This window comes from Rhinichthys klamathensis, unplaced genomic scaffold, assembly GCF_029890125.1.
Source record: "Rhinichthys klamathensis goyatoka isolate OS25496 unplaced genomic scaffold, OSU_Roscu_1.1 h1tg000248l_1, whole genome shotgun sequence".
Classification (NCBI taxonomy): domain Eukaryota; kingdom Metazoa; phylum Chordata; class Actinopteri; order Cypriniformes; family Leuciscidae; genus Rhinichthys; species Rhinichthys klamathensis.
In genome coordinates this window covers 411,025-438,094 of record NW_026606770.1, presented here as the reverse complement: position 1 = coordinate 438,094, position 27,070 = coordinate 411,025, and the positions used below count along the sequence as shown (strand labels likewise).

General features: G+C 39.6%; 1 protein-coding gene across 1 annotated transcript; it reads right to left on the bottom strand.

Annotated features, from left to right (window-relative positions):
* Positions 1-3,009: 3,009 nt before the first annotated feature.
* On the bottom strand, positions 3,010-25,764 carry LOC130100814 (GDP-L-fucose synthase-like). The gene is made up of 10 exons (XM_056266432.1): positions 25,746-25,764; positions 21,326-21,462; positions 13,964-14,078; positions 13,719-13,847; positions 9,825-9,898; positions 9,442-9,575; positions 7,657-7,788; positions 3,725-3,804; positions 3,397-3,496; positions 3,010-3,300 (listed from the first exon to the last, which is right to left on the bottom strand). The coding sequence occupies exons 2-10, from the start codon at positions 21,460-21,462 to the stop codon at positions 3,245-3,247; spliced, it is 957 nt and encodes a 318-aa protein (XP_056122407.1). The 5' UTR covers positions 25,746-25,764; the 3' UTR covers positions 3,010-3,244.
* Between the last annotated feature and the right edge of the window lie 1,306 nt (positions 25,765-27,070).

Sequence of the window (27,070 nt, the reverse complement as noted above, 5' to 3'; positions counted from 1 at the left end):
GATATTAGACCGGCTTAGTTCAATTAGGACAACAATTTAAGTAATAATATAATTTAAGTAGCTTTTATAAATGTGCCTTAGACAAAAACATTACTGGTGTTCATTTTTTGATATTTTAAAACAGATCAAACATGCATTTGAGTCCGGGACTAGATTTACTCAAGCCTTGTCTGTGAAACCGGGCCTGAAACTTTATTATGCCACAACAAACAGAAGTTGCTTATATAATTCAAACAAACAAACTCGATGGATTTTGGTTAATTTATTCACAATAGGCCACTGGCAAATCATTAGCTGCCTGTAATCATTAAATTATATCATATGATACAATGTACAAACCATTGAGCATACATAAACAGTTATTTAAAAAAGTACCTTAACTTCATTCGACTCTGAAATGCAATTACGTTACCGAAAACAGTTCTGTGATCCGAGGAGCGCGCACTAATATTTTCAATGGCGCTTTAAAAATGACACTCATTAAATAACAGGACGGTAAACAAGAGCCGGTATAAGGAAGGACATTTACATTTAGTCATTTAGCAGACGCTTTTAGCGACTTTCAAATTAGGACTAAATTAAAGCGAGTCATCGTGAAGAGGCAAAAACAACGCAAGAAGTGCTCAAAATAAAAAGTGCAGGCATTTCACAGATAGCATAAGCCAGACAAGGGAGGATTAAGGGAAAAGGAAAGAGTTTTGCAGACTTTACAGAGACTTTTGCAGAGAAGAAGTACCTTTGAACAGCTATCTTTTGCTTTTAGAGGAACTCATGAGTGGAACAGACTAAAAGTAAAGTTTGAAAAGTATGTAATTTATGTTGGTGCATGACACCAGACTTTGTCCAGACTTTATTCATCTCAAAGGAAAGCATGTTTACACTAGCCGCGTTTCCATTACAGATTTGCGCAAAACTTTTGCGTTTTTTCTAAATATCGATAAAAAACTATTACGATATGACGGCGTTTCCTTTAACCGATGTCATGCGACTTTGGACGTTTAGGTTTAACACATGTGAATAGACGTGCAGCCACCGCACAAGACATTATTATTATTAATGGAAGGAGACGTGGTGTGTTATCCAAGCATTAATGGTAAGGAAAGACCCTACTGTGAACGGCACATGAGGTGTTTTTGTGTGTTTCTCCCTCATTTCTGCTCCAAGGTCTTGATTGTGGCATTTCTTTGAGGTTTAGAATCCAGTATTCCTGCAATTCTTTTTTCTTTTATGAATTTAATAAAGAACTTTGTCTCGTATTCTGTCCAAACGGTCCGTGTACTTTTGCGTCCATTTATTTTTCCTTTTTTAACCCGTAGCCTAATTGAAAAACGAAAAATGAACGGTTGTTGTATTTTTAAAGCGCAAAGTTGAACAACAAATTTTCAATTTGAACTGTAGCCTACTACACACCAATGCTGCGCAAATAAATAAATATAGACGAATTTTCAGATTTTTGTTTATGACTTTTTGCCCCTTTATTAAACATTTAAAATATTCACAAATTAATATGAAAAAATTGTGGATTTTACTGGTTTTCTATAAGGCCAAATTAGAACCCGATGATATTTTTCCCGCAGTGCTGAATAAGAAGAGCCATGTCTCTGGAACCATAGCCTAGGTGATTTATAGGTGATTATAGGCTAATGATAATAAATGTGTCTGAAAAAATAACGAGGCATTTTAATTGTTTATTAATAAACTACAGTGTTAGTGCCGACTGCAAACATATTTTCATCTCCACTGTAAAGCGGATGGGATGCGCCTTTAGAGAGAAATGCACCTTTCATATGGATTACATAATCAGAAGGTATTTGCTTTCGATTTGAATTTGTTTGTTCAAGCTTTAGCCTATAGGCTATATTTTGTTTCAGTTCATTTCTGAGACATGTTCCAGTTCAAGGAGATCATGAAAGCGCGCCTGATTTATTTAGCAAAAGAAGAACGTTTTCTTGTTATTGTGAGTTTACACAAATAAAAGTAGTTACGGATTATGTATTATTATTTTCTGTATGACCATAAATGATAGAGTATTGTAAGTTGTTTCCACTGTTGACAGGAAAATGCAAGTGTTCGCGCCCGCGCTTCCGTCATCCAGTGCGCGCTCCACAAACCCTTGGATATACGTCAAAATCTTGTGTTTATTTGTGATAATCTTAGCCCTATATTATTATTGTCTAACCTGTATTATGAATGACATTTGACGAATTGCTTTGTTCCTTTTTTGGATAAAAGCGCCTTCTAAATATGTAGCCTAATAAATGTAGCCTAATAAATGTAATAGGCTATAATAATAATTATTATTATTTGCGTTTATAACTATAAATGACTTCACTTAAGACAGTAATATATTTATCATAAAATAATTGATGAATGTATTATTTTTATATAACCTTTTACAGTTTTGGAAAATGAGTTTGTTATATTTCTTTTTTTGTATGAGAAGTCTTTTTTTGCTATTCTATTATAGCCTATGGAAAAACGAATGGACGCAATAGCCTACACGGACCCCAAACACACGCGCCTTCTAAGTCAGGTGACTGTAATTGCGCAAAAACTGTTTCCATTGCAGTTTTGCGAAATATTCCTTTTTCGAATTGCCTGAAAAACCACCTCATGCGAGCGTAAAAACTTTTTTGCGATAAATGGGAGTTTTTGCGAAATTGACATGTTTCCATTGAGCGTATTTTTAATTCGCAATTTCAATTTGCGCAATTTGAAGGGTAATGGAAACGCGGCTACTGTCTGAATCATTCCCTATCCCCTATACAGTGCACCATGTGCCTTTCACCATCTAAAAAAAAATAGTAATCGTGTGAACAAATGACTGATTTCAGCCGCAGCTTCAGCGTCTATTTATAATGTAGAGGGCGGAGCTTCAGATTCCAGAGCATTTGATTGGACAGGAAATCTGATGAACAGCTGAAGTGCAGTGATGTCATCAAAATCATTAATGGTTTTTTGGCAGAAGTGAAAGACTGTAAGTTTCGAATACTTATATCTTCTGAATGTGAATTTTGTCATTGTTTTGGACCTCACTAGCTTATAGACAACAGTAAGGCTAACATATTCATACTAAAAGCTCTTTGCCTTTTGATTTCATGGGAACTTTAATAAATGCATTTGAAAATGCATTATTATTTGTCTTCGTAAAGATTATTAAGGGATGCTGAAATGGTTTGATCATTCATTGGTTTCCAGCACTGAAAAGTTCAAACTCCCCACAGCCAATGAGATGTGAAGATCTTCATTTACGGGCGATGTCATAATTGGCCACAAACCAATGACATGTCTCCTTGATAGCTGGAAAAAAAATAAAAGCACTTTTAATGACTGTTCTTTTGACTACTATTGAAAAACATTTAGTTAATGCTGAAGCGAGAAGAGAAGATTTATCACCTGCTTTGAACGGTGTGAACTTGAAGTCTGGCAGGTATTTACACAGTTTGGCGTTACTGGCGGTTTTCTTGAATTGACCGTCTGCTTTACTAGTGTCATACTGAGAGCGGTTAGTTAAGGGTTAAAGGGTATGCTCACACCAAAAGGAAAACTCTGTAATTCAAGGACTACTTTTATGATGCTTTTTGAAGCTCAACAGCTCAAGAACAATCTGTAAAGTCTGCAAACTGCCTTATTTTGTGTCCCACAGATCAAAGAATGCCGTTCTGTAAAAACTGCAGATTTTCTCCATGAGCATTGAGAAGAGTAATTGTGTGTGAAAGGATACAATCACGTCACCTTTGAAACCCATCGCTTCAACCACAGCGTTCGCAGCATCCTTTATGGACAACTCATCCTCCTCTCCGACTAGAGAGAAAAACAAAGATAAAGATAAACAAATCAGATATCTCAGATTCATTTAAATTCAGATTTGGGACATTCTGTGTTAATTCAATTTAATCAGTTCACATTTATTCGCCTTTTTGAAGTTTAATAATCACATAATGCCAAATCACGATTAATGTTTTCCATCCCCAAAATGAAGACATCTAAAAATTATAATTAATAGTTTAGTTAGACTATTTTAGATCTTGTTTAAGAATTTTTTTAATCTTAAAAGGATAGTTCACCCAAAGATGAAAATTCTCCTATTAATGACTCTCCCTCATGTCGTTCCAAACCCGTAAGACTTTCGTTCATCTTCGGAACACAAATGAAGAAATTTTTGATGAAATCTGAGAAATTTCTGTCCCTCTATTGACAGCTACGCAACTACCACTTTGACACTTCAAAAAGTTAATAAAGAGATTGTAAAACTAATCGGTATGAATTGAGCGGTTTAGTAAAAAAATTCTGAAGAGACACGATCGCATTATATGATGAACAGATTGAATTTAGGCTTTTATTCACATATAAACATTAATCAGCGAACATAAACAGAAGCTCAACCGAACCTGCTGTACGAACAAACCTCTTGTTGAATCTCAAACATGATGTGTAACACGAGAATGAACCTCATTGGTTCTTGTTGAATCTCAAACATGATGTGTAACACGAGAATGAACCTCATTGGTTCTTGCTGAAGCTCAAACATGATGCGTAACACGAGAATGAACCTCATTGGTTCTTGCTGAAGCTCAAACATGATGCGTAACACGAGAATGAACCTCATTGGTTCTTGCAGAAGCTCAAACATGATGTGTAACACGAGAATGAACCTCATTGGTTCTTGTTGAATCTCAAACATGATGTGTAACACGAGAATGAACCTCATTGGTTCTTGCAGAAGCTCAAACATGATGTGTAACACGAGAATGAACCTCATTGGTTCTCAGAGAAGCTCAAACCTGATGCGTAACACGAGAATGAACCTCATTGGTTCTTGCTGAAGCTCAAACATGATGTGTAACACAAGAATGAACCTCATTGGTTCTTGCAGAAGCTCAAACATGATGTGTAACACGAGAATGAACCTCATTGGTTCTCAGAGAAGCTCAAGCATGATGTGTAACACGAGAATGAACCTCATTGGTTCTCAGAGAAGCTCAAACATGATGTGTAACACGAGAATGAACCTCATTGGTTCTTGCTGAATCTCAAACATGATGCGTAACACGAGAATGAACCTCATTGGTTCTCAGAGAAGCTCAAACATGATGCGTAACACGAGAATGAACCTCATTGGTTCTTGCTGAATCTCAAACATGATGCGTAACACGAGAGTGAACCTCATTGGTTCTTGCTGAATCTCAAACATGATGCGTACAACGAGAATGAACCTCATTGGTTCTTGCTGAAGCTCAAACATGATGCGTAACACGAGAATGAACCTCATTGGTTCTTGCTGAAGCTCAAACATGATGCGTAACACGAGAATGAACCTCATTGGTTCTTGCTGAAGCTCAAACATGATGCGTAACACGAGAATGAACCTCATTGGTTCTTGCTGAAGCTCAAACATGATGCGTAACACGAGAATGAACCTCATTGATTCTTGCTGAATCTCAAACATGATGCGTAACACGAGAATGAACCTCATTGGTTCTTGCTGAAGCTCAAACATGATGTGTAACACGAGAATGAACCTCATTGGTTCTTGTTGAAGCTCAAACATGATGTGTAACACGAGAATGAACCTCATTGGTTCTTGCTGAATCTCAAACATGATGCGTTACACGAGAATGAACCTCATTGGTTCTTGCTGAAGCTCAAACATGATGCGTAACACGAGAATGAACCTCATTGGTTCTTGCTGAAGCTCAAACATGATGCGTAACACGAGAATGAACCTCATTGGTTCTTGTTGAAGCTCAAAAATGATGTGTAACACGAGAATGAACCTCATTGGTTCTTGTTGAAGCTCAAACATGATGTGTAACACGAGAATGAACCTCATTGGTTCTTGCTGAAGCTCAAACATGATGCGTAACACGAGAATGAACCTCATTGGTTCTTGCTGAAGCTCAAACATGATGCATAACATGAGAATGAACCTCATTGGTTCTTGCTGAAGCTCAAACATGATGCGTAACATGAGAATGAACCTCATTGGTTCTTGTTGAAGCTCAAACATGATGCGTAACATGAGAATGAACCTCATTGGTTCTTGTTGAAGCTCAAACATGATGTGTAACACGAGAATGAACCTCATTGGTTCTTGTTGAAGCTCAAACTGATTGCGTGACACGAGAATGAACCTCATTGGTTCTTGCTGAAGCTCAAACATGATGTGTAACACGAGAATGAACCTCATTGGTTCTTGTTGAAGCTCAAACATGATGCGTAACACGAGAATGAACCTCATTGGTTCTTGCTGAAGCTCAAACATGATGCGTAACACGAGAATGAACCTCATTGGTTCTTGCTGAAGCTCAAACATGATGCGTAACACGAGAATGAACCTCATTGGTTCTTGTTGAAGCTCAAACATGATGCGTAACACGAGAATGAACCTCATTGGTTCTTGCTCAAGCTCAAACATGATGCGTAACACGAGAATGAACCTCATTGGTTCTTGCTGAAGCTCAAACATGATGCGTAACACGAGAATGAACCTCATTGGTTCTTGCTGAAGCTCAAACATGATGCGTAACACGAGAATGAACCTCATTGGTTCTTGCTGAAGCTCAAACATGATGCGTAACACGAGAATGAACCTCATTGGTTCTAGCTGAAGCTCAAACATGATGCGTAACACGAGAATGAACCTCATTGGTTCTTGCTGAAGCTCAAACATGATGCGTAACATGAGAATGAACCTCATTGGTTCTTGTTGAAGCTCAAACATGATGTGTAACACGAGAATGAACCTCATTGGTTCTTGTTGAAGCTCAAACTGATTGCGTGACACGAGAATGAACCTCATTGGTTCTTGCTGAAGCTCAAACATGATGTGTAACACGAGAATGAACCTCATTGGTTCTTGCTGAAGCTCAAACATGATGCGTAACACGAGAATGAACCTCATTGGTTCTTGCTGAAGCTCAAACATGATGCGTAACACGAGAATGAACCTCATTGGTTCTTGCTGAAGCTCAAACATGATGCGTAACACGAGAATGAACCTCATTGGTTCTTGCTGAAGCTCAAACATGATGTGTAACACGAGAATGAACCTCATTGGTTCTTGCTGAAGCTCAAACATGATGCGTAACACGAGAATGAACCTCATTGGTTCTTGCTGAAGCTCAAACATGATGCGTAACACAAGAATGAACCTCATTGGTTCTTGCTGAAGCTCAAACATGATGCGTAACACGAGAATGAACCTCATTGGTTCTTGCTGAAGCTCAAACATGATGCGTAACACGAGAATGAACCTCATTGGTTCTTGCTGAAGCTCAAACATGATGCGTAACACGAGAACATCAGGCTTGAGCTTCCGTTGATGGAAGTTTATATGTGAATAAAAGCCTAAATTCAATCTGTTCATCATATCAAGTGATCGTGTCTCTTCAGAAAATTTTGGAGTCAACCGCTCAATTCATATGGCTACGTTTTACGATCTCTTTATGAACCTTTTGTAGCGTCAAAGTGGTAGTTGCGTAGCTGTCAATAGAGGGACAGAAATCTCTCAGATTTCATCAAAAATTTCTTCATGTGTGTTCCGAAGATGAACGAAAGTCTTACGGGTTTGGAACGACATGAGGGAGAGTCATTAATAGGAGAATTTTCATTCTTGAGTGAACTAACTCACTAAATTTGACACGGGTCGAGTACCTGACAGAATGATGGGCTCCACCTCGTCATAATCCCTCAAAACCCACAGAAACAGACGAGCCAGATCCAGAGAGTAGATGAACTGCCGTAGAGGACGACCTGAACCCCAGACCTGCAGAGGTTTACCTTCCTCTACAAAACACACAAACACACGAAACACGTTTAACATGTGATCAGAACTCTGCTTGAATGGGATTAAAGTTCTCCGTCAATTTCAGGGTTCCCGCTCATTTGCCTCTGGACACAGAAGTATTGCATTGGCATTTGATTGAAATGTAACATCTATGCAAAATAATCCTTGAATCATTTCTAATTTAAGGCCATTCCCGTTTCAAATATGTGATTTTGTGTTTTGTCAACAATAAGCATAAACAATCTGCATAACATTTTGTAGTGTGGATCATTCATTGCAGCATTTAAACTGATTCTCATGTTTAAGAATCTGTTTTCTCCTTGACAAAGAATTTATACCACTGCTACTGTTATTTTCTTTTTTTTACACCTTAAAATGCACATGTGTAGATGAGGAAAATAAACCCACGAACCCCCATAGCAGGATCACTATAGCAAGAACCTCTGTATTTATAAATTCCTGCATACGGCCCTGCTCATGCTGTTCACTTTTCATATAATCAACATAGATAAAATTAAAAAATAACGTTATGTTATTTATTTATAATGGCTAGGTTAAAAACAGATATTATATTATGTATAGTTTGTGATATTAGCTCACTTTTCGGCAAAAGCTCTGTTGCCTTTTATTATTTGAGAAATAAAAACTTGTGTTAAAGTTATGCAAATGGTTAATTATTTGTATGACTACATCACAAAGAGTCAAGTCTTGTAAAAGCATTAGATTGGAAACATTGAAATTTTATAAAAGTGTGTAAATAATAGAAACACAGTTCAAAATGGCCTTTCTTTAAATGCAAATGTTCTTTGAGCATGCTTGTGTCACAGTCATCGTCTGCACTACACTTCCCAGAATCCTTCTTGTCTTCACACCTGCACTCACTCCCTCATTTACCCACACCTGTTCCTCGTTATCATCATCCTTGTCACCTGTGCTCACCTCATCATTGTTAATCAGTCTCATTTAGTTTCCCTCAGTTCCTTCAGTCTTCGTCCGTTGTTAGTCTTAGCGTGTGTTATCCTGCCTGCCTATCTGTACCTGTGAGTTATATTAGTATATCGTGCGAATTGGTGCCTTTTGACTTTGTGTCTTCTTCTACCTGCACCACACCCGTGACAGCTTGTACTACTCACTATACTCCTAATTACAAGAAGAAGACAAAACTGCTCTTAAGCTGGGTGTGTGACAGGCTGTGGAATGGGGTTTGGTCAAAAGATCAAGTGTGTCACACACAGAAAAGTGAAGCCAAAACTTTGTGCGTCAGTCCGAATGGGACGCGAGCAAAAAAAAAAAAAAAAAAAAATCAAATTATACCTTAAAAATACCTATAAAGATGATTTCTGTCATTTTGGGTTCTTCTCATCACAATGGCATATGCTCAAGTGTTTGTTTTTCCAATAAGTTTGGTTTTAGTTTGTTATTTAATGCTATAAAAACGGGTAATGTCATGATTGGCAGCTGTGCTTGTGCTTGTGGAAATGGGAGTATCGGGCGGGACCGTCCCGATACCACGGCTCCACCTCAGGATCAATGTTGCTCAGATTTAGGCTTCAAATGATATAACAGTGCACAATGTCAACCGCCATTTCTGGGATATTTTGGCTTCATTTTTCTATGCTCTGGGTCCTTGCAGAAAGTTAAACGCGTCTCACTCTTTGCAAGATATGTCTTGTGGATCAATCCTGGAAGCACGTGACCGTCCTCAATGTTGAAGTTGTCATGGGGTCCAAACACATTGGTGGGGATGACGGCTGTGTATCTCCGACCGTACTTCTCAAAACATGACCTAATGGACAAACACACAATGATTTGTTTCTTTCATTTATGAAAGCTATAAACAACCATTTCGACCCCAGATCAAATAACGATACATTTATTTTGACATTATTTTCATGACAATCACACATTCCCATCACTGTCATAAAAATAATAATTCATTATATACATAGAAAAAACTTTTTTTCAAAATGTGACAGACATGCTTTCATGTGATACACCCAAGAAAAGCTCATGACCAATGAACTTTGACACTGACCTGTTGTGGACATCAATCATGCGTTTGGCGTAGGCATAACCGAAATTAGACTCATGTGGCGGACCGTTGTGGATCTGAAACAGAGCGAAAGAGAAACACGTCTGTATAGATGACAAAAATATAGACGATACCAAACAAAAAGTGTCTAATCATCATCTCCCTCAAATCATAACACAATAGGAGTGGATGATCTTGTAGAACATAAACTTGGGAGCCCTGCAATTCTGCAAATGGAGCAGCGCGTTCTTGAAAGCGTCACTCAGCTCGCTCTGCTACTCCGGTTATCTCTGTATGTACATTTTAGGCAACAATAAAACGAAATATGTTATAAAACACCACTCCGCCTCTTTTCGTTTTCATTTAAAGAAATCTTAAACATTATAGCCACACAAATGTGGTTCAGGCAACGCATATAGATTATATTCACTGCATGTATAGCCTATTTATAACAAAACGAAATATAAAACACAACCCTGCCTCTTTTCGTTTAAATTTTAAAAATATTAAACATATTAATATGGTCCAGGCAATATGTGCATTTGTACTTCTTAATCTTCCCTGTAATAAAATTAAACATGACAAGACTCAACCCTGTCTCTTTTTGTTAAATTTAAATTTTTATCAATAATAGCCATTATAATAGTATAAGTAAGGGTTACTAGAAGCTAAACAATAAGTCAGCGCTCTAGTCTAATGTTACAACGGTAAAGTTAAATAGCCTAAATATAGAAAGTTATGAAACTTCACTTAGCCCTTAGCCAAAACGATTGGCCAGGGAACAAATTATAGATTTACGAGACCAAAGATCGCCCGTTAGTTCTACACAAGACGAATTATATCTTATGTTTAACCACTACAGAGACGTCAGAGTCAGCGGCAAACGTCAGAACGGCTAGCCGAGGAAAGGCTGTTCTAGGCGGGGTACATGAGCGCCGAGCGCCCTGTGATCGCCTGGAATGGATCTCACAACCTGGATCAAATTTTCATAAATCTTTATAAATAAACCACAGATTTGAGCTTTAAACAACTATATTCTCGCCCAAAAAACTCTTAAAACAACATTTTGTGACACAATAACAGTAGTATTATATTTCAACTGTAAATTAAAAAATGGCGCTTCTTATTCCCCTTGTAGCACGTGCAAGTGACGATTCTCTGTCAACCAATCAAAGTTATGCAGTGAGTCTAGCTCCACCCTTTAGGTACCGTACCACTGTGCTAGGTACCACAACGGAAGGGTACCGAAAAAGTGGTACGCTTCGGCATTTTGGTACCATTCACAACTTTTGACAGTTGAAACGGAAATAATTGCGTACAGTACTGTACTGTACCTTACCGTACCGCTCGGTGGAAACGAGTCATTAGTACCTCAAAGGTACATGTTGGTACATAATAATTACATATTAGAACCTTTTTAGAAGGGACCTATTATGGCCCTTTTCACAAGACTAATATAAGTCTCTGGTGTCCCCAGAATGTGTCTGTAAAATTTCAGCTCAAAATACTGATAATAGATGATTATAGCTTGTCCAAATTGTCCCCATTTGGGTGAGAGCAAAAACACGCCGTTTTCGTGTGTCTCTTTAAATTCAAATTACCTGCTGCTCTCCGCCCACTTTCCAGAAGAGGGAGTGGCCTAAACAGCTCGTGCCGATCCTACGGCAATAACAAATCAGGAGAAGCAATATTACTGACAATGTAAATACATGTGTTCAGAGTTGGACACTGATAAAGGAGAGACTCCGGCAGTAGCAACAACTTTGAGAATAATAGTTGTGTAATAACACTATGCAGCTCTGGTGAGTCTGTCTGGCAGCCAACATCCCAAACAACTAGGGGTGTAACGATTCATTCGTTTTCTCGATGCATCGATTACAAATCCTGACGATGCATATGCATCGATCTTGAAACATGTATTTCGAATCGTGAATCGTTTATTTCGGTCAATATTCGATTTAAAATGCTAAGAATCGAATAATTTGCGATTCTATATCGATTCAGTGCTTTAAAACATATAAACATTAAATGACTACATGCGCGAATTAATGAGGCGTTGTGCGGCGTCATTTCGCGTCCTCACAGCTCTCACATACTCGCTGCACTCTTACCATCTTTCACTGGATTTCGCTCGCGCTCCGTCCCATAGCTCTCATCTACAGATTTTTGAGCAGTCCATGTTTGAGCTCTCCTCAGGACAGCCACTGGTGTTCACATGAGCAGATAACAGCTCTCTATCGAGAAAGCAAGCCATTGATAAAGCTGCCATATCATTGCGCGGTCACTGCTATGAAACAACGTGTTCGTTGCGTGGAAACGTCACCGTTATTTTCTTTAAGATAAGATACTGAAGTTTTACGGAAATGGGTCATACCCGTCCTGAGCAGTTAAAGTAAAACCCCACTTATTCAAGGGTGCGCATTTATTACATGGAAAGAGAAAACGTATAATAGGTGTCTAAAATGTCTAAAATGCACACGCTTCCGATTAATCATGAATGATGAATAAAATGTAACTTAATGTCGTTAAACTGAACTGATGAAATAACTACAACATTAATTACACTGAAATAAGAGCGCGTGGTTTATCCATCAATCAGATGCGCATTAAAGTTGCATTCGTAATCGTTAATAGCACAAGTAGCCTAGACAGCCGGCGCGTTTTCTTTCAGAATCACAAGGAAAATGTTCAGTCGGATAAAGAGAACAGTAGCTATTCCATGAGGAAACGTTAGTTAGGCTAAGGTTTAGTTGGGAAAGTTCATGGTATTTTTAGTCTCACAATGAAGGATGTTTAATGTACCAAGAACACTTTAAGGTTGTGTATCCATTCCTACAAAATAGTTAGCATGATGAACTATACTTTTAAAGCCTTTTTAAATCTTGGTTTACATTTTTACAAATGCTAATTTATAGGCTTTGGAAATATTTTTTTATAATAATAGATTATTATTATAAAAGGTATCCAATATGTTACAATTGGAAAACTTTCCCTCCTTTCTTAAAAGGGGGAGGTGTTCTGTAATGGGAACTATGTTTAAGGGAACTGTTGTAGTACGGGAACATGTGTGGGAACACAGGTTATTATGTGACTTCCTGAGTAAAGAGTTATTCTGAGTATCACGAACATTCCTGGTTTGTTATTGTGAAGATAACACAACACCGGTGACCAGTGAAAGTGCAGTTCTGACTCTCTGCCCATTCATTTAGATAGGAGCCTGGTCTTGTTAGTCCGAAATAGCTGCCCGGAGGCGTTGCCAAGATGGCGGCCGAGTGGCATGACTTGCCTAAAAGGACTTTGGCTAAACCTAACCATGCTTTGTATTGACCCTTGTTTACCAAGCAGTCTGGTGTAAAATGATAAGCGCAGACATGAACGATTTTAGGTAACTTGAGGGGCACATTCCCATCATAAACAAATTTAATCCACTGCATCTCCAGTGGCTCAGTTGCCGGGAGTAAATGCTCAATCTTACATCCAACAACAACACACCTGGCTTTCTTAATAGGAATTTGAGACATTTTTCTTATCACTGCAGCTGCTCCAGCGTGGAATCGGCGGATAGTGTACAGCCCACTGTGGGCGGGTCTATGCTAATAGGGCAGAGTCTGTCAGCAGTCGTGGGCGGGGCCTAGACATTTTGTGACGTCACAAAAGGTAGGATCTGCAAATGGCTTGTTTTTAGACACTGCTTATGATTTATGAGGATTAAAGGAGATGGTGGATTTTTACCATTATAGGGTGGTTGTGTACACACTGCTGACACACATTTATGTCTAAATAGGTCCCCTTTAAAGGGTACCGTCGCAGTGACCGCTTTTGTAACGTTTATTCAAAGAGTGTGTGTGTGTGTGTGTGTGTGTGAGTGAGAGAGTGAGAGAGAGAGAGAGAGTTTACCATGGTCTCATCTATTGGGTAGGTGGTTTTATCTGGGAAAATACACGTGGACAGGCAAGAAACGACCTTCACCACCCCGAACTCATGAGCTGTCTGCAGCACGTTGTCATTGACAAATACATTATTCCTCTGAAAACAACAAACAAATACAGTCAATGTGCAGTCCAGTCATTCAACAGTGATATTTTTTTCAAGCTCTTATTACATATTTCCAATGTTATTTAATAATAATTGTTAATAATTACCCAGAAGTCCAGGTTCTGTCTCATGTTTTTGTAAAGCCCACCCACCATGGCGGCCAAATGAATGACGTGTGTCGGACGATGTTTCTGGAAGACTGATCTCGTCTCTTCAGGGCTCCTGAAACAGCACATGTAAAAACAGTTATCATGCAATACAAATAGACTATGAGAAATCAAATAAAAGCTTTCTAAAATCCAGAGAAACATTTATGGGAAACCAGTATGGGGATTTTTCTATTTCTTGAATACCACAATATATAAATAACCACGGGCGCGGCTAACTCAAGTTTCATGTGTAGGGTTGTGTGATATGACGATATGAAGTGTGTATCGATAAATATTATGCTAGATTGTTAATATAGCTATCCGCGCAGTGCAAGACTGCTTAAAATTTGTACACGTAAAGAGTAATTATGAATGTAATAGACAAAAGAGAAAGTAAAGCACGGTTGTTAACGAGTTCTGGGTGTGCTCTGATACCAATCTTTCATTTGAAAGTCACATTTCTAGCATCTGTAAAACAGCATTTTTCCATCTTAAAAATATATCTAAATTATGACATAAGCTCTCAAAGACAATTGCAGAAAAGTTAGTTCATGAGCTCAAGGCTAGAATGTTGGATTATTGGGTGGTTGCCCTGCACGCTTAATAAACAAACTCCAGCTGGTCCAAAACGCAGCAGCTCGAGTTCTTACCAGAACCAGGAAGTATGACCATATTAGCCCGGTTCTATCAACACTGCATTTAGGGATGGGACGGTATGAAAATTTCATATCACGATTACAGTGTCCAAAATTATCGTGATTATCAATATTATCACGGTTTTGTTAAAATGAGATGAAAGTGTTCAAAAAGAACTGATGCTCACACTGAAAACATTTCAACAAGTTTTATATTTGAAAATCAACAAACAACAAATAAATTAGCAGCTCTATGCAGATTTTTAAGCAAGATTCTAGTCTGTGCCATTTCCTTCTTTATAATGACCGTCGTCAATAGCAACGCATTATTACACACCGCGCACATCCATGAATCACTACGGACGCGCGCTCTTGTTTCATTCAAATACAACTTGCCGTCTTGCGTCTACCGTTTTTGATTGTATTAAAAATGAAATCAGAGTTGATTTATTGTTTACAGAGTTTAATAATATTGTTGTGATCATATTGTCTGGACGATTGTTTTGTACGCTGTACAAAATGGATTTATAAACAGGTAACGTTAAGATTTAACACATTAATCTCAATTCAATATGTCCCCGTAATTATGTGGTAAAAAAAAAATTCGGTGTAATAAGTGTACAATGAATCTATACATTAATATCCCTTAAAATGTCACTCTTAATAATAGTCTGGTTTGAAGTTGTTCGTTCGTCTTTGGCTCAAAGCCACTTGCTGCGAACTTTTCTTCGCGGAAGCTTCACGTCTATTTCAAGTGAGATAAAATATTTCAACTCAAAACAACATTTTGTGCCCAATTATTTCACAGACGTAGTATTGGTATTGAGGTCAAAGTTAACTTGCCTTGCGTTCGCTATACAACACTGGATGATGGCCACACAAGACGACTCGGAAGATTTTAAGTGTTTCTATTGCAGCGACTTTTTGTTCGGCAGGCAGGATTACCATCCTCGATTAAGTTTCCCTCAGGACTTTTGTAAAAGCCAAAATATGACCACACCTCAGATTTGGTCCTCTTAAAAGGCTGGAAAATCACCCGATCACGGTCACTGCTCCTTCTCGAATAATAAAAAAAAATTATTGTGCGCTGCGCCTGCGTCAGACTGTTGCTGGCTGGACAGGATTTACAGTGAGTTAATAAAATCGCGATAATCAAACACGGTTTTAATGATAATTAAATTTTAAACGATAATACTAACCGTCAGTACATTTTATCGTGGTTTATCGTTAAACCGGTAATCGTCCCATCCCTTTAGGCTCACTATTAAACATCTTACACATTTTAAAATCTTGCTTATTACTTACAAAGCACTAAATGGTTTAGCTCCCCAGTACTTGAGCGAGCTCTTAACGCATTATAGTCCTTCACGTCTATTGCGATCTCAAAATTCTGGCCAGTTGATAATAATACCTAGAATATCAAAATCAACTGCTTGCAGTAGATCCTTTTTCTATTTAGCACCAAAACTCTGGAACAGTCTTCCTAACATTGTTCGGGAAGCAGACACACTCTGTCAATTTAAATCTAGACTAAACACATCTTTTTAACCTGGCTTACACATAACACATTATCAATTTCTATTACTCAAATCAGTTAAATGATTGTTAGACTGCATAAATCAGGTCAACGGGAACTAGGAACACTTACTACAACACCCGATGTACTTGTTACATCGTAAGAAGAATGGCATCTACGCTAATATTAGTCTCCCTGTTTATCCTGAGGTTTTCCTTAGTCATCCATATCCGGGCTGTATCCAGATCAGATGGTGGACCTGTGCCTAGACACGACCACAACGCGGTCCTGAATTTCAGCAGAGACCGTGTCAACTAGACTCTCCCCTTTGAAGATCTCGTCGACATGACAGCCATCGGCACAGATCCTCAACAAAGACCACAAGAACCAAACAAGTCCTCTTTATAGGCCTATGACCAACTTCGTCTCCATACTGGCGTGATCAATCCGATCTTCAAGCAAAAGGAACTGGATTAAATATTTGAATGCTCCCGGTCCACAATCTGACTTCTGACCTGTAATGCTGCCTGAATCATAATCATACTCTGTTCGTTCGTTGGTCAGAGGAGATCTTGGCCCCCCAACTGAGAAAGTATGTCCTAATCAGAGCCCTGCCCGACCAATTTATCGGTCTGCTGATTTTATCGGCCGATATGAGCCTGTCGCAGATATATCGGTATCAGCGTATATGCCGCCAATATATATATATATTTTTTTACAGAACATATAATGCTTGTAAATTGTGTAACTACGTAGTTTGTCCAGCAGAGCACGCTCCATTGTTAGCTAATGGCGACCCATGTCACTGTAGTCACTTCAGTAACAGGTCTTTACTTCAGACACGGTGTAAGATGCGCACACATTAGCTTCCACTCCACTGACAAGGTATGAAACATGGCTAGCTAGCTAATGTAGCAAACGAGTATGATAAGCTCGTAGTAAGAGTAGACGGGGACATTGTTTATTTACTTTATAGCATTGCGTCTCACCAGGTGACAACGTTGCGTTAAACCACCATTCAACAGACTCGTGCTACCACCCAGGGCCGTATTAAGACAGTGTGGTGCCCCTGGGCACTATTCCTCAAAAAGCCCCCTATATTCAAATATCTCAATTTAAAATGTACATCAATTAATTGACAGCGTCAATTAACGTTTGCCCAAAAAATAATAATAAATCTATCAGGTTTCTTACCTTTACAGGCATGAAAACGGGTCAGGGGTGAAAAAGGTGAGAAGGTTATTACCCCTCTAGGGGGGTCCGGGGGCATGCCCCCCCCCGTAAGAAAATGTAAAATATTCCATATTTTAAAGCATTTTGAGGTGCATTTTTTGCCAACCTGGGGAGAGTTGGAGAGACTTAACTTCAGCCATGAGTCAAAAATATTATGGTCTCCGTAGCGTTAGCTAATAATTTTCCACCAGACCTTTAGCTAGCTGGCTAATGTTGCGTTCTCTCCTGCTGTGTTCAACTCAATTCATCAAGCTGTAGCTAACGTTAGCTAAGCCTATGTCAACAGAGCTCCTGGGTAACTTAGATATAGCCTACCAGAAAATATTAGGGATGTCCCGAGACCATTTTTTCTGAACCGATCCGATACCAAAAATTCTGAGTATTGACCGATACCATCCGATACCAGCGCAGTTTTTTTTTTTTAAATCAAGTAGAATTTCTATAACTATGTGTGTTGAACTGATAATCACTATTTTGTGTTAAACACAATCTACTTAATACAGACAACTTCATTATAAAGAAAAACAACAAATCAAAAAAATGATCATATAACCTATGACAAAAATTAAATTCTATTATAAACTAGATTAGTGGGTAACTCAGCAGTAATATTTAGTCTAGAAAAATCACAAGTGCACAATAATTGTATAAAATCTGAACATTTAGTGAAAAAAAAAAACCTTATTTAGTGGGGAACAAATAAGAGACAATAAGTGTAGCACTAAATCTGGTAAAACGTTTTCATGTATTAAGTTTAGCAGAACTGCTTCTTCCTTGATTTTTGCGCAAGCAAAGGTGTCAACTACATCCCCGAAGTCCATTTCTTTGTTCCAGTCTCCACAGTTCGCTCCGGCTTCGTCAGACTCAGCGGTGCTAGTGATCGCAATTCCTGTGATGTTCTCACAAAAAAAACTTTCGATCCCTGGAACATTTTGAATTGTAGCTAAACGTCTAGCGTCCTTGTCTTTCTTTAACTTTCTTTTTGCAAAACCACTCAATTGACGTCAGTCCATTTTTTATTTAGATTCATTTTCTGTAGCCGTTAAAAAAATGACACATTTGCGCATACTTGTTGTGGACCAACTCAACTCTGACAGATTCGGGAGGGGGAACTGATAATGGTCATGTAATCTTTATTTATTTATAATTTATTATTATTATTATTATTATTATTATTATTGTTAAATTAGTGTTCATAAACGAGTTATGTATGGTCTTTCAAGAATTAATAATATAACAATTTACGAAAAATATTATTAAAGCTTGTGTCATGTGGTGCCCCCCTAGTGGTTGTGAATGGTTGGTGCCCCTGGGCACTGGCCCAAGTGCCCTTATGGATAATCCGGCTCTGCTACCACCGCACTGGTACTAGTAAGCAACTTACCGTTAAGAAACCGCTTGTCTGCTGCTGCCTGAACAAGACACCGGACACGAGCGGCGTGATGCAACAAAAGACAGTTGAACCCATTATAATCAGTGATTTTGTCTACACTGGATGCGGCGCAACGCGAGCGACAAAACTCCGACAGTAAACTAATGCCTCGTTCTGCTTTGTAACGGGCGCTTTTTGTAAGGGGCGCATAAAGAGTAGCCTATTTTCACATTTAGTACATTTTGCTTACTACTTATTTAAAATAGTATAAAAGTACTGTTCATATTCAATTAAACACGTTTTCATTATGGTATTATTACTTTTACTTTAGTAAAAAGATCTGAGTTCTTCCTCCACTGGTAGTGTCACGATTAGCCACGCACTCCCTGGGTGATTACGGACTCCATTTCCCATCATGTATCTCCCTGGACTGATTACACACACACCTGCACCTCATGTTCAAACACTCATTTAAGCCACACTCACACAACACTTTGGGGCGAAGTGTTGGTTTGTTGCTGCGAACATTTCCAAGTGTTTTTCCATGTGTTTACCTGTCTGTTGTGACCTTGTCTGTTCCTGATCTTCAGCCTGTTTATTGACCACGATTTTGCCTGATCTTCTCTGCTGTGTTTGCTGGTGTATGACCCTTGCCTGGTGACTACTCTGTTTAATAAAGACAAGCTGTACTTGGATCTGAATGACTCCTATGTTTCGTAACGGGTAGAGACTAGAGGAATTAAGACTAATAATAGAAGATAATAAGGCTTTGCCAGTGACACTTTTGATATATTTATTGATACAAGTGTGACTAAATTAAAAGACAAAGTCATTAGTGAAGATTATGCAACAGTATTTAGAATATAATATAGAATAGAACATGCAATGCAAACTAGTTTGGTTACTCAAATGTATCATTCTCATTCTATCATTCACCCTGCCTCCATTACATATCTTTGTCACACAAGTGTTTGATCACCACATTTGAGTGATCATTGCAAAACATGTGTTTATATATATATACACTCACCTAAAGGATTATTAAGAACACCATACTAATACTGTGTTTGACCCCCTTTCGCCTTCAGAACTGCCTTAATTCTACGTGGCATTGATTCAACAAGGTGCTGAAAGCATTCTTTAGAAATGTTGGCCCATATTGATAGGATAGCATCTTGCAGTTGATGGAGATTTGTGGGATGCACATCCAGGGCACGAAGCTCCCGTTCCACCACATCCCAAAGGTGCTCTATTGGGTTGAGATCTGGTGACTGTGGGGGCCATTTTAGTACTGTGAACTCATTGTCATGTTCAAGAAACCAATTTGAAATGATTCAAGCTTTGTGACATGGTGCATTATCCTGCTGGAAGTAGCCATCAGAGGATGGGTACATGGTGGCCATAAAGGGATGGACATGGTCAGAAACAATGCTCAGGTAGGCCATGGCATTTAAACGATGCCCAATTGGCACTAAGGGGCCTAAAGTGTGCCAAGAAAACATCCCCCACACCATTACACCACCACCACCAGCCTGCACAGTGGTAACAAGGCATGATGGATCCATGTTCTCATTCTGTTTACGCCAAATTCTGACTCTACCATCTGAATGTCTCAACAGAAATCGAGACTCATCAGACCAGGCAACATTTTTCCAGTCTTCAACTGTCCAATTTTGGTGAGCTCTTGCAAATTGTAGCCTCTTTTTCCTATTTGTAGTGGAGATGAGTGGTACCCGGTGGGGTCTTCTGCTGTTGTAGCCCATCCGCCTCAAGGTTGTGCGTGTTGTGGCTTCACAAATGCTTTGCTGCATAACTCGGTTGTAACGAGTGGTTATTTCAGTCAAAGTTGCTCTTCTATCAGCTTGAATCAGTCGGCCCATTCTCCTCTGACCTCTAGCATCAACAAGGCATTTTCGCCCACAGGACTGCCGCATACTGGATGTTTTTCCCTTTTCACACCATTCTTTGTAAACCCTAGAAATGGTTGTGCGTGAAAATCCCAGTAACTGAGCAGATTGTGAAATACTCAGACCGGCCCGTCTGGCACCAACAACCATGCCACGCTCAAAATTGCTTAAATCACCTTTCTTTCCCATTCTGACATTCAGTTTGGAGTTCAGGAGATTGTCTTGACCAGGACCACACCCCTAAATGCATTGAAGCAACTGCCATGTGATTGGTTGATTAGATAATTGCATTAATGAGAAATTGAACAGGTGTTCCTAATAATCCTTTAGGTGAGTGTGTATATATATATATTCTGTTTATGTATACTGTGTATTCTACCAGTCAAAAATGTGTACACATGAATGGGAAAGTGTGTCCAAACTTTTGACTGGTACTGTACTATAATATACACATATATAATAATGCCACTGTATTATAACATACACATAAAAAATAATCGGCCGATATATCGATATCTGGCTTTTTTTACTCCCTAATATCGGCATCGGCCCCCAAAAATCCCTATTGGTCGGACTCTAGTCATAATATATCTAATGATATGATTGTGTTGTTTAACTGGTGTAACGTCTCATGAGTGTTTGTTCAGGATCTCTTACATGAGATTGGCATCTTTGGATGAGAGGAATACCCATTCTTCTCCTTCTCTCCCTTCGCCCTCTTTCACCACTCGCTCTATCGCTCGTCCCACCAGCCCACTGCCACCCGTCACCAACACACGCATCGGCCCGTCCATCTGAAAGAGAGAGAGAGAGAGAGAGATAAGGATTGAAGAACACTTCAGGTGTTAACAAATGTGTAAAAACAGGAACTACTGTAAATAATAAAGTATTTGAAGAAAAATTCTAGCAAGACCACAACAAAACTCATGCAGTCTATTTGTTACACATCTATGTAGCCTTCTAAGTGTGTTCAGAGTTAATGACCAAGACAAAGACTACAAGTGATGGTTGACCATTAGTGGGGGGAACTAAAGTAGAAAAAGAGTAGAAACAACTACATCTCTAGTTGTAGAATTCCTGAGTGCAGTGACACACCTTTTATTAAATGAGTGCACTATTTGGATTCAGTGTCTTTTAGCTGGATTTTCTCAGCTAACTTGGAACATTCTCAGAACTTTGACTAACGTCAAAGTCCCTTTAACACAAGTCATTTCACTCGGCGGCCATCTTTGAAACGTCTCTCGGGCAGGAAAGTGCAGATCGGAAAACATCAAATTCTCCAAAACTGTTCGCCAAGCTTAGGATTAAATTTCATAGTTGAAATCACCAATAAAATCTGACAACAACTGTCATATTGAGCGTTGCACTTTTCCCCATTCAAAACAATTTGAGTGAGTGACGCGTCTTGTGTTATGGTGCATTCAAGTCATCTCGTATAGATCGTATTTACGAGTTGAACACACATGAACGCCACCACAATGTCGTAAATATGAGTGGGTAGCTCGGGATTTTCTTTAAGTCCCGATCTAACGAGTTGGGGGCGTGTCAGTGAGAAACATGGCGGAATACCACAATACCGAAAGGTATTTAGCTGTGATATTGTCAGGCTTTTCTATTTACAGCGCAGTAAGCTAATTGCCTGCACAGAATATGATAGCATTATAAAATAACAATGTAGGCCTAATATAACGATAAAGTTTGCAGTGGCTCAATAAATTAACTAAAAACATAAAAAAGCAAAGCACACCTTATGCAAATCTATGTTTCTTCATTTTCTAGAACTAGAGTTTACGAACCTTGCTGCATTTTTGTGTAATTAATTAAGAGAAAGTACAAAGTCACCTTACTCCGACGAAAGTGACTTGACCGCACTACCGTCGGAAACACGACTTCCCACCTCGTAAGTACGAACTTCCCAGGAGGACTTGAACGCACCATTATTCTTTAGTCTTTGCTAACATTCTGGCAAGGTTCTCTCAAAGTAATGAGCAAACGTTCTTTCATTAACATTAATGTTTGTTCAAAGTTATCTAGTCTTTAAAAATTTTCTCAAAACGTCAGCACAAAAACATTATCTTTTGTGGATGGAAGGTCTAGAAGTTGGACATTTGTCTAACATTTTTAAATGGAATGTTCTCCTAATGTTCACATAAATAGGAAAAAAAAGGTTCAAAACAATTTTAAAAATAGACGTTTTAAACATTCAGAGAACATAACTTTTCATAACTTAAAGGAAATTTTAACAAAACATTCTTAGAATGTTTGTTAGCTGGGTTGACACGTGAGTTCCTAAATGTGCATGAAAAAAAAAGGCACTTTCAATGCTTTCATTATCAAGTTATTAACTGTATTATTGAATCCTTAAATGTTTTTTCAAAAATCTTGTAACTTATGTCCAACGAAGATTAAGAAAAAATGTATGCATTTTATGCAAACTACTACTGATGTATATTATTTTGTCTCTGTGATTTTACATTTTAATTTAAAAAAAGTGTTATTCACATCATCAGATGACATTTATTAATAATATATTCATAACTTCAAAATTTTCATGTGTTAAATGTAAAACTTGGAAAGCCACCTTGACCAGAAAGACAATTTTCACTATTCGTTCGGTTCACATGACGTCACTGTACGCCATCTTGACGACCCAATAATGCCTGCAACATGTTGTGCAGTTGGCTGCAACAACAGCCGAAAGAGGAACGCCGAACTGGTATTTTATTCTATACCAAGAGAAAAGGATAGAAGAAATGTCTCATATTGTATGTCTCATCTTTCTGTGCGCACACACCCGACCCGAAGCGCCATAGAGCCCTATACAGCGCGCGAGTAATGAATTGAGCTCTGTTTCATGTCTGAATGGACAAATACACACAACAATATGTTTAAATGTCCGTTTTAGAGAGTATTCACGTAAAATATGTCGGTTATGTCTTAAACAGAGTTGTCATCCAGTCTCTTTGGTAGAGAGAGAGAGAGAGAGAGAGAGAGAGAGAGAGAGAGAGAGAGAGAGAGAGAGAGAGAGAGAGAGAGAGAGAGAGAGAGAGAGAGAGAGAGACGAGGGGAACAAAGCATGCAAATGGGAATTATCGCGGCCGGAAAAATTATCGAGCTCTTTTTTTTTTATCGTGCGATTAAATTGATTTATTGACTATCGCGACAGGCCTAATCCAGATTATTGACAGCTAGCCGCGAGCTGTGGCTAACAACTGGCAAGCTACCAGCTGAGCCACTTAACTAGCTAACAACTCGCTACCTAGTCAGAGCAAACTACCACCAAAATCATACATTTGAATTTTTTTAATGATACCAACATTTCCCATAATTAAATATAAATCATTGGTGGCCAGGTGCCGCACTTTTACGTCTTTTACCCATCCAGCAACAGCTGATACGCGTCTGTACTCTTGAAAGCCTTCAAGCGATCCATGGGGAGGGGTTATGCACAAGATATATATATATATATCTTGTGCATAACCCATATATATATATATATATATATATATATATATATATATATAACCATGGAAGGCAAATTGGGGCAAGTCTGGGGCAGATAATAAAGGACAAAAGGAAACTGGGGGTAACAAATAAGGATCGGAATTAAAATTGTATCTCTGTCTTTCTCTCTCATTCAAATGGGCAGTTTGGGCGGCCACCGGGCGAGATCGGTCGTCAATATGGCGGCGTTCTATTTCTAGTGACGTAGGTGGCATCTATGAATAGCTCCATGCTGGGGAGCAAATTCTTGCTGGTTTATGCTGGATCTGTCTATCTATCTAAACTGTATAGTTTCCTACAGTATGTTTATTAGTGATAGAGCGGATCTTCTTTATTATTGTATTCCCATGTCAAGAAACCATTCCCATATCATGGTGATCATTAAGTATTGTAGGGTACAATGGAGCAAAAGGTGCACCAGGGAAAAAAGGCACATTTGACTTTATTCTCTATTTGGGGTAAAAGCAAAAACGTACTTTTTCTTTCTGCAATCATAGACTATGGGAGCAGTGAGAAGCAAATGTTTTGCCTTTAACCCTTCCATGGGCCTCATCTGATACATTACATTTCATAATCCATCACAATAGATACATCTCGATACACATTTTGTTTTCAGAATTTGAACTGCTTCCCTCAGGTAGGCGAAATAGAGTGCCCAGATGGAGGACTGTCAAAGCTTCTAGATCTCTTGTTTCAAATGCAGTAATGAGTGAAAATACTTATCTGAAACAAAGATAAAGGTACCGTGAACTTTAATAGTAGCTAGAAGTATCGTAAATGCTCTGGGTTTGTGATGTGTTGTTTGTGATTTATTATAAAAATTGTATGTTTGTGAGGTTGAAGCTGCTAAAATTGCTCTGCAAAAGGGACAAATAAAGATTTTACTACTACTACTACTACTACTAAAAGCACAACAGTATTTTTGTAAGGGTTAAATGATCTTAGTAAAAGCACCTCTTTTTTTCTCTCGACAGCTCACAATGAACTACTAGACCACTGAAACAGGTAAGACAAGTTTATCCACCGACACTCTGGCACAGGCGGTTGTAAAATAAGTTGAAACAGGATCTAATCGCACCAGTTTTCAGGCTTTGGTAAACAAAACTCAGGATACTGAACCAAACACGCACACACACACGCAACCATAATAGACAACCGAACTGAACCAAAAACACAGAGCAAAGGAGCTAAATGGGATTAATCAATGAACATACACTGTGAAACTACATCAAACAAAGGCAAACAGAAACTGATCACAGTCAAAACTATTTAAAAAAAGACATGTGACACACTGCTAGTAAAGTTAACCCATTACTGTTGAGGTATCAATATGACCCCAAAACACAATAATATACAGACAAAAAATACACATATTAAGTGCCTTACAATCATTTTCATCAATGAAAGTCAGTACATAAAATTATAATACGTTTAACATTCAATGAATTTTATAAAATTCATTTGAGCTTAAAATTTTTTACAGCTTTAAACAACTGCTAACCGAACAAACCATCACATCTGATGAATCGTGTATTAGATTGTGTATTAATTCTCTTAATAACTAATAAATTACCTGCTCTCTGGCTGTCGCTCTGTGAGTTCTGAGGAAATGGTAAAAAAAACGTATCCAGCTTATTGGTTTATGTACTTACACACACCTATCAGGGGCGGAGCCAGACATCGTAAACCCAAATGTAGTTTGTCCATGGGCTGATTTAAAGGAACCCCCACCCCGTAAGAAAATGTTGTAAATTTTTACGATTAAATGCATCAATCTGGTGCACTTTGAGACTCTTCAAAATTAAGCATCTACATCTAACAACGACTGACAAAGTAACAAGAGAAACACTAGGGCTTATATACACACACCAGAGATAGAATGTTAACAAGATAACAAAGGGGATAATAGGAAACACCTGGGGAAAACTAATCAACAAGAAAAACTACAAAGGACTACAAAACAGGAAATAAAAAGTCCGAACAAGACAGAAATCATGACAGAGCCCCCCCGGTGGAGGAGCAGGTAGACCGGGTGGCCAGGGCGGAGCAGTCCGTGCGGGTGGCCAGGGCGGAGCAGTCCGTGCGGATGGCCAGGGCGGAGCAGGTGTTGCGGGGGGCCAGGGCGGAGCAGGTGTAGCGGGGGGCCAGGGCGGAGCAGGTGTAGCGGGGGGCCAGGGCGGAGCAGGTGTAGCGGGGGGCCAGGGCGGAGCAGGTGTAGCGGGGGGCCAGGGCGGAGCAGGTGTTGCGGGGGGCCAGGGCGGAGCAGGTGTTGCGGGGGGCCAGGGCGGAGCAGGTGTTGCGGGGGGCCAGGGTGGAGCAGGTGTAGCTGGGGGCCAGGGCGGAGCAGTCCGTGCGGATGGCCAGGGCGGAGCAAGTGTTGCGGGGGGCCAGGGCGGAGCAGGTGTAGCGGGGGGCCAGGGCGGAGCAGGTGTAGCGGGGGGCCAGGGCGGAGCAGGTGTAGCGGGGGGCCAGGGCGGAGCAGGTAGAGCGGGTGGCCAGGGCAGAGCAGGTAGAACGGCTGGCCAGGGCAGAGCAGTCCGTGCGGGTGGCCAGGACACAGCAGGTAGAGTGGGTGGCCAGGACACAGCAGGTAGAGTGGGTGGCCAGGGCAGAGCAGGTAGAACGGCTGGCTAGGGCGAGCAGTCCGTGCGGGTGGCCAGGGCGGAGCAGGTAGAGCGGGGGGGCCAGAGCGTAACAGGTAGAGCGGGTGGCCCGGGCGGAGCAGGTAGAGCGGGTGGCCCGGGCGGAGCAGGTAGAGCGGGTGGCCCGGGCGGAGCAGGTAGAGTGGGCGGAGCAGGTAGAGCGGGGGGGGGGGGGCAGGGCAGAGAAGGTAGGGCGGGGGGGGCTAGGGCGAAGTAGATAGAGCGGGGGGGCCAGGGCGGAGCAGGTAGAGCGGGG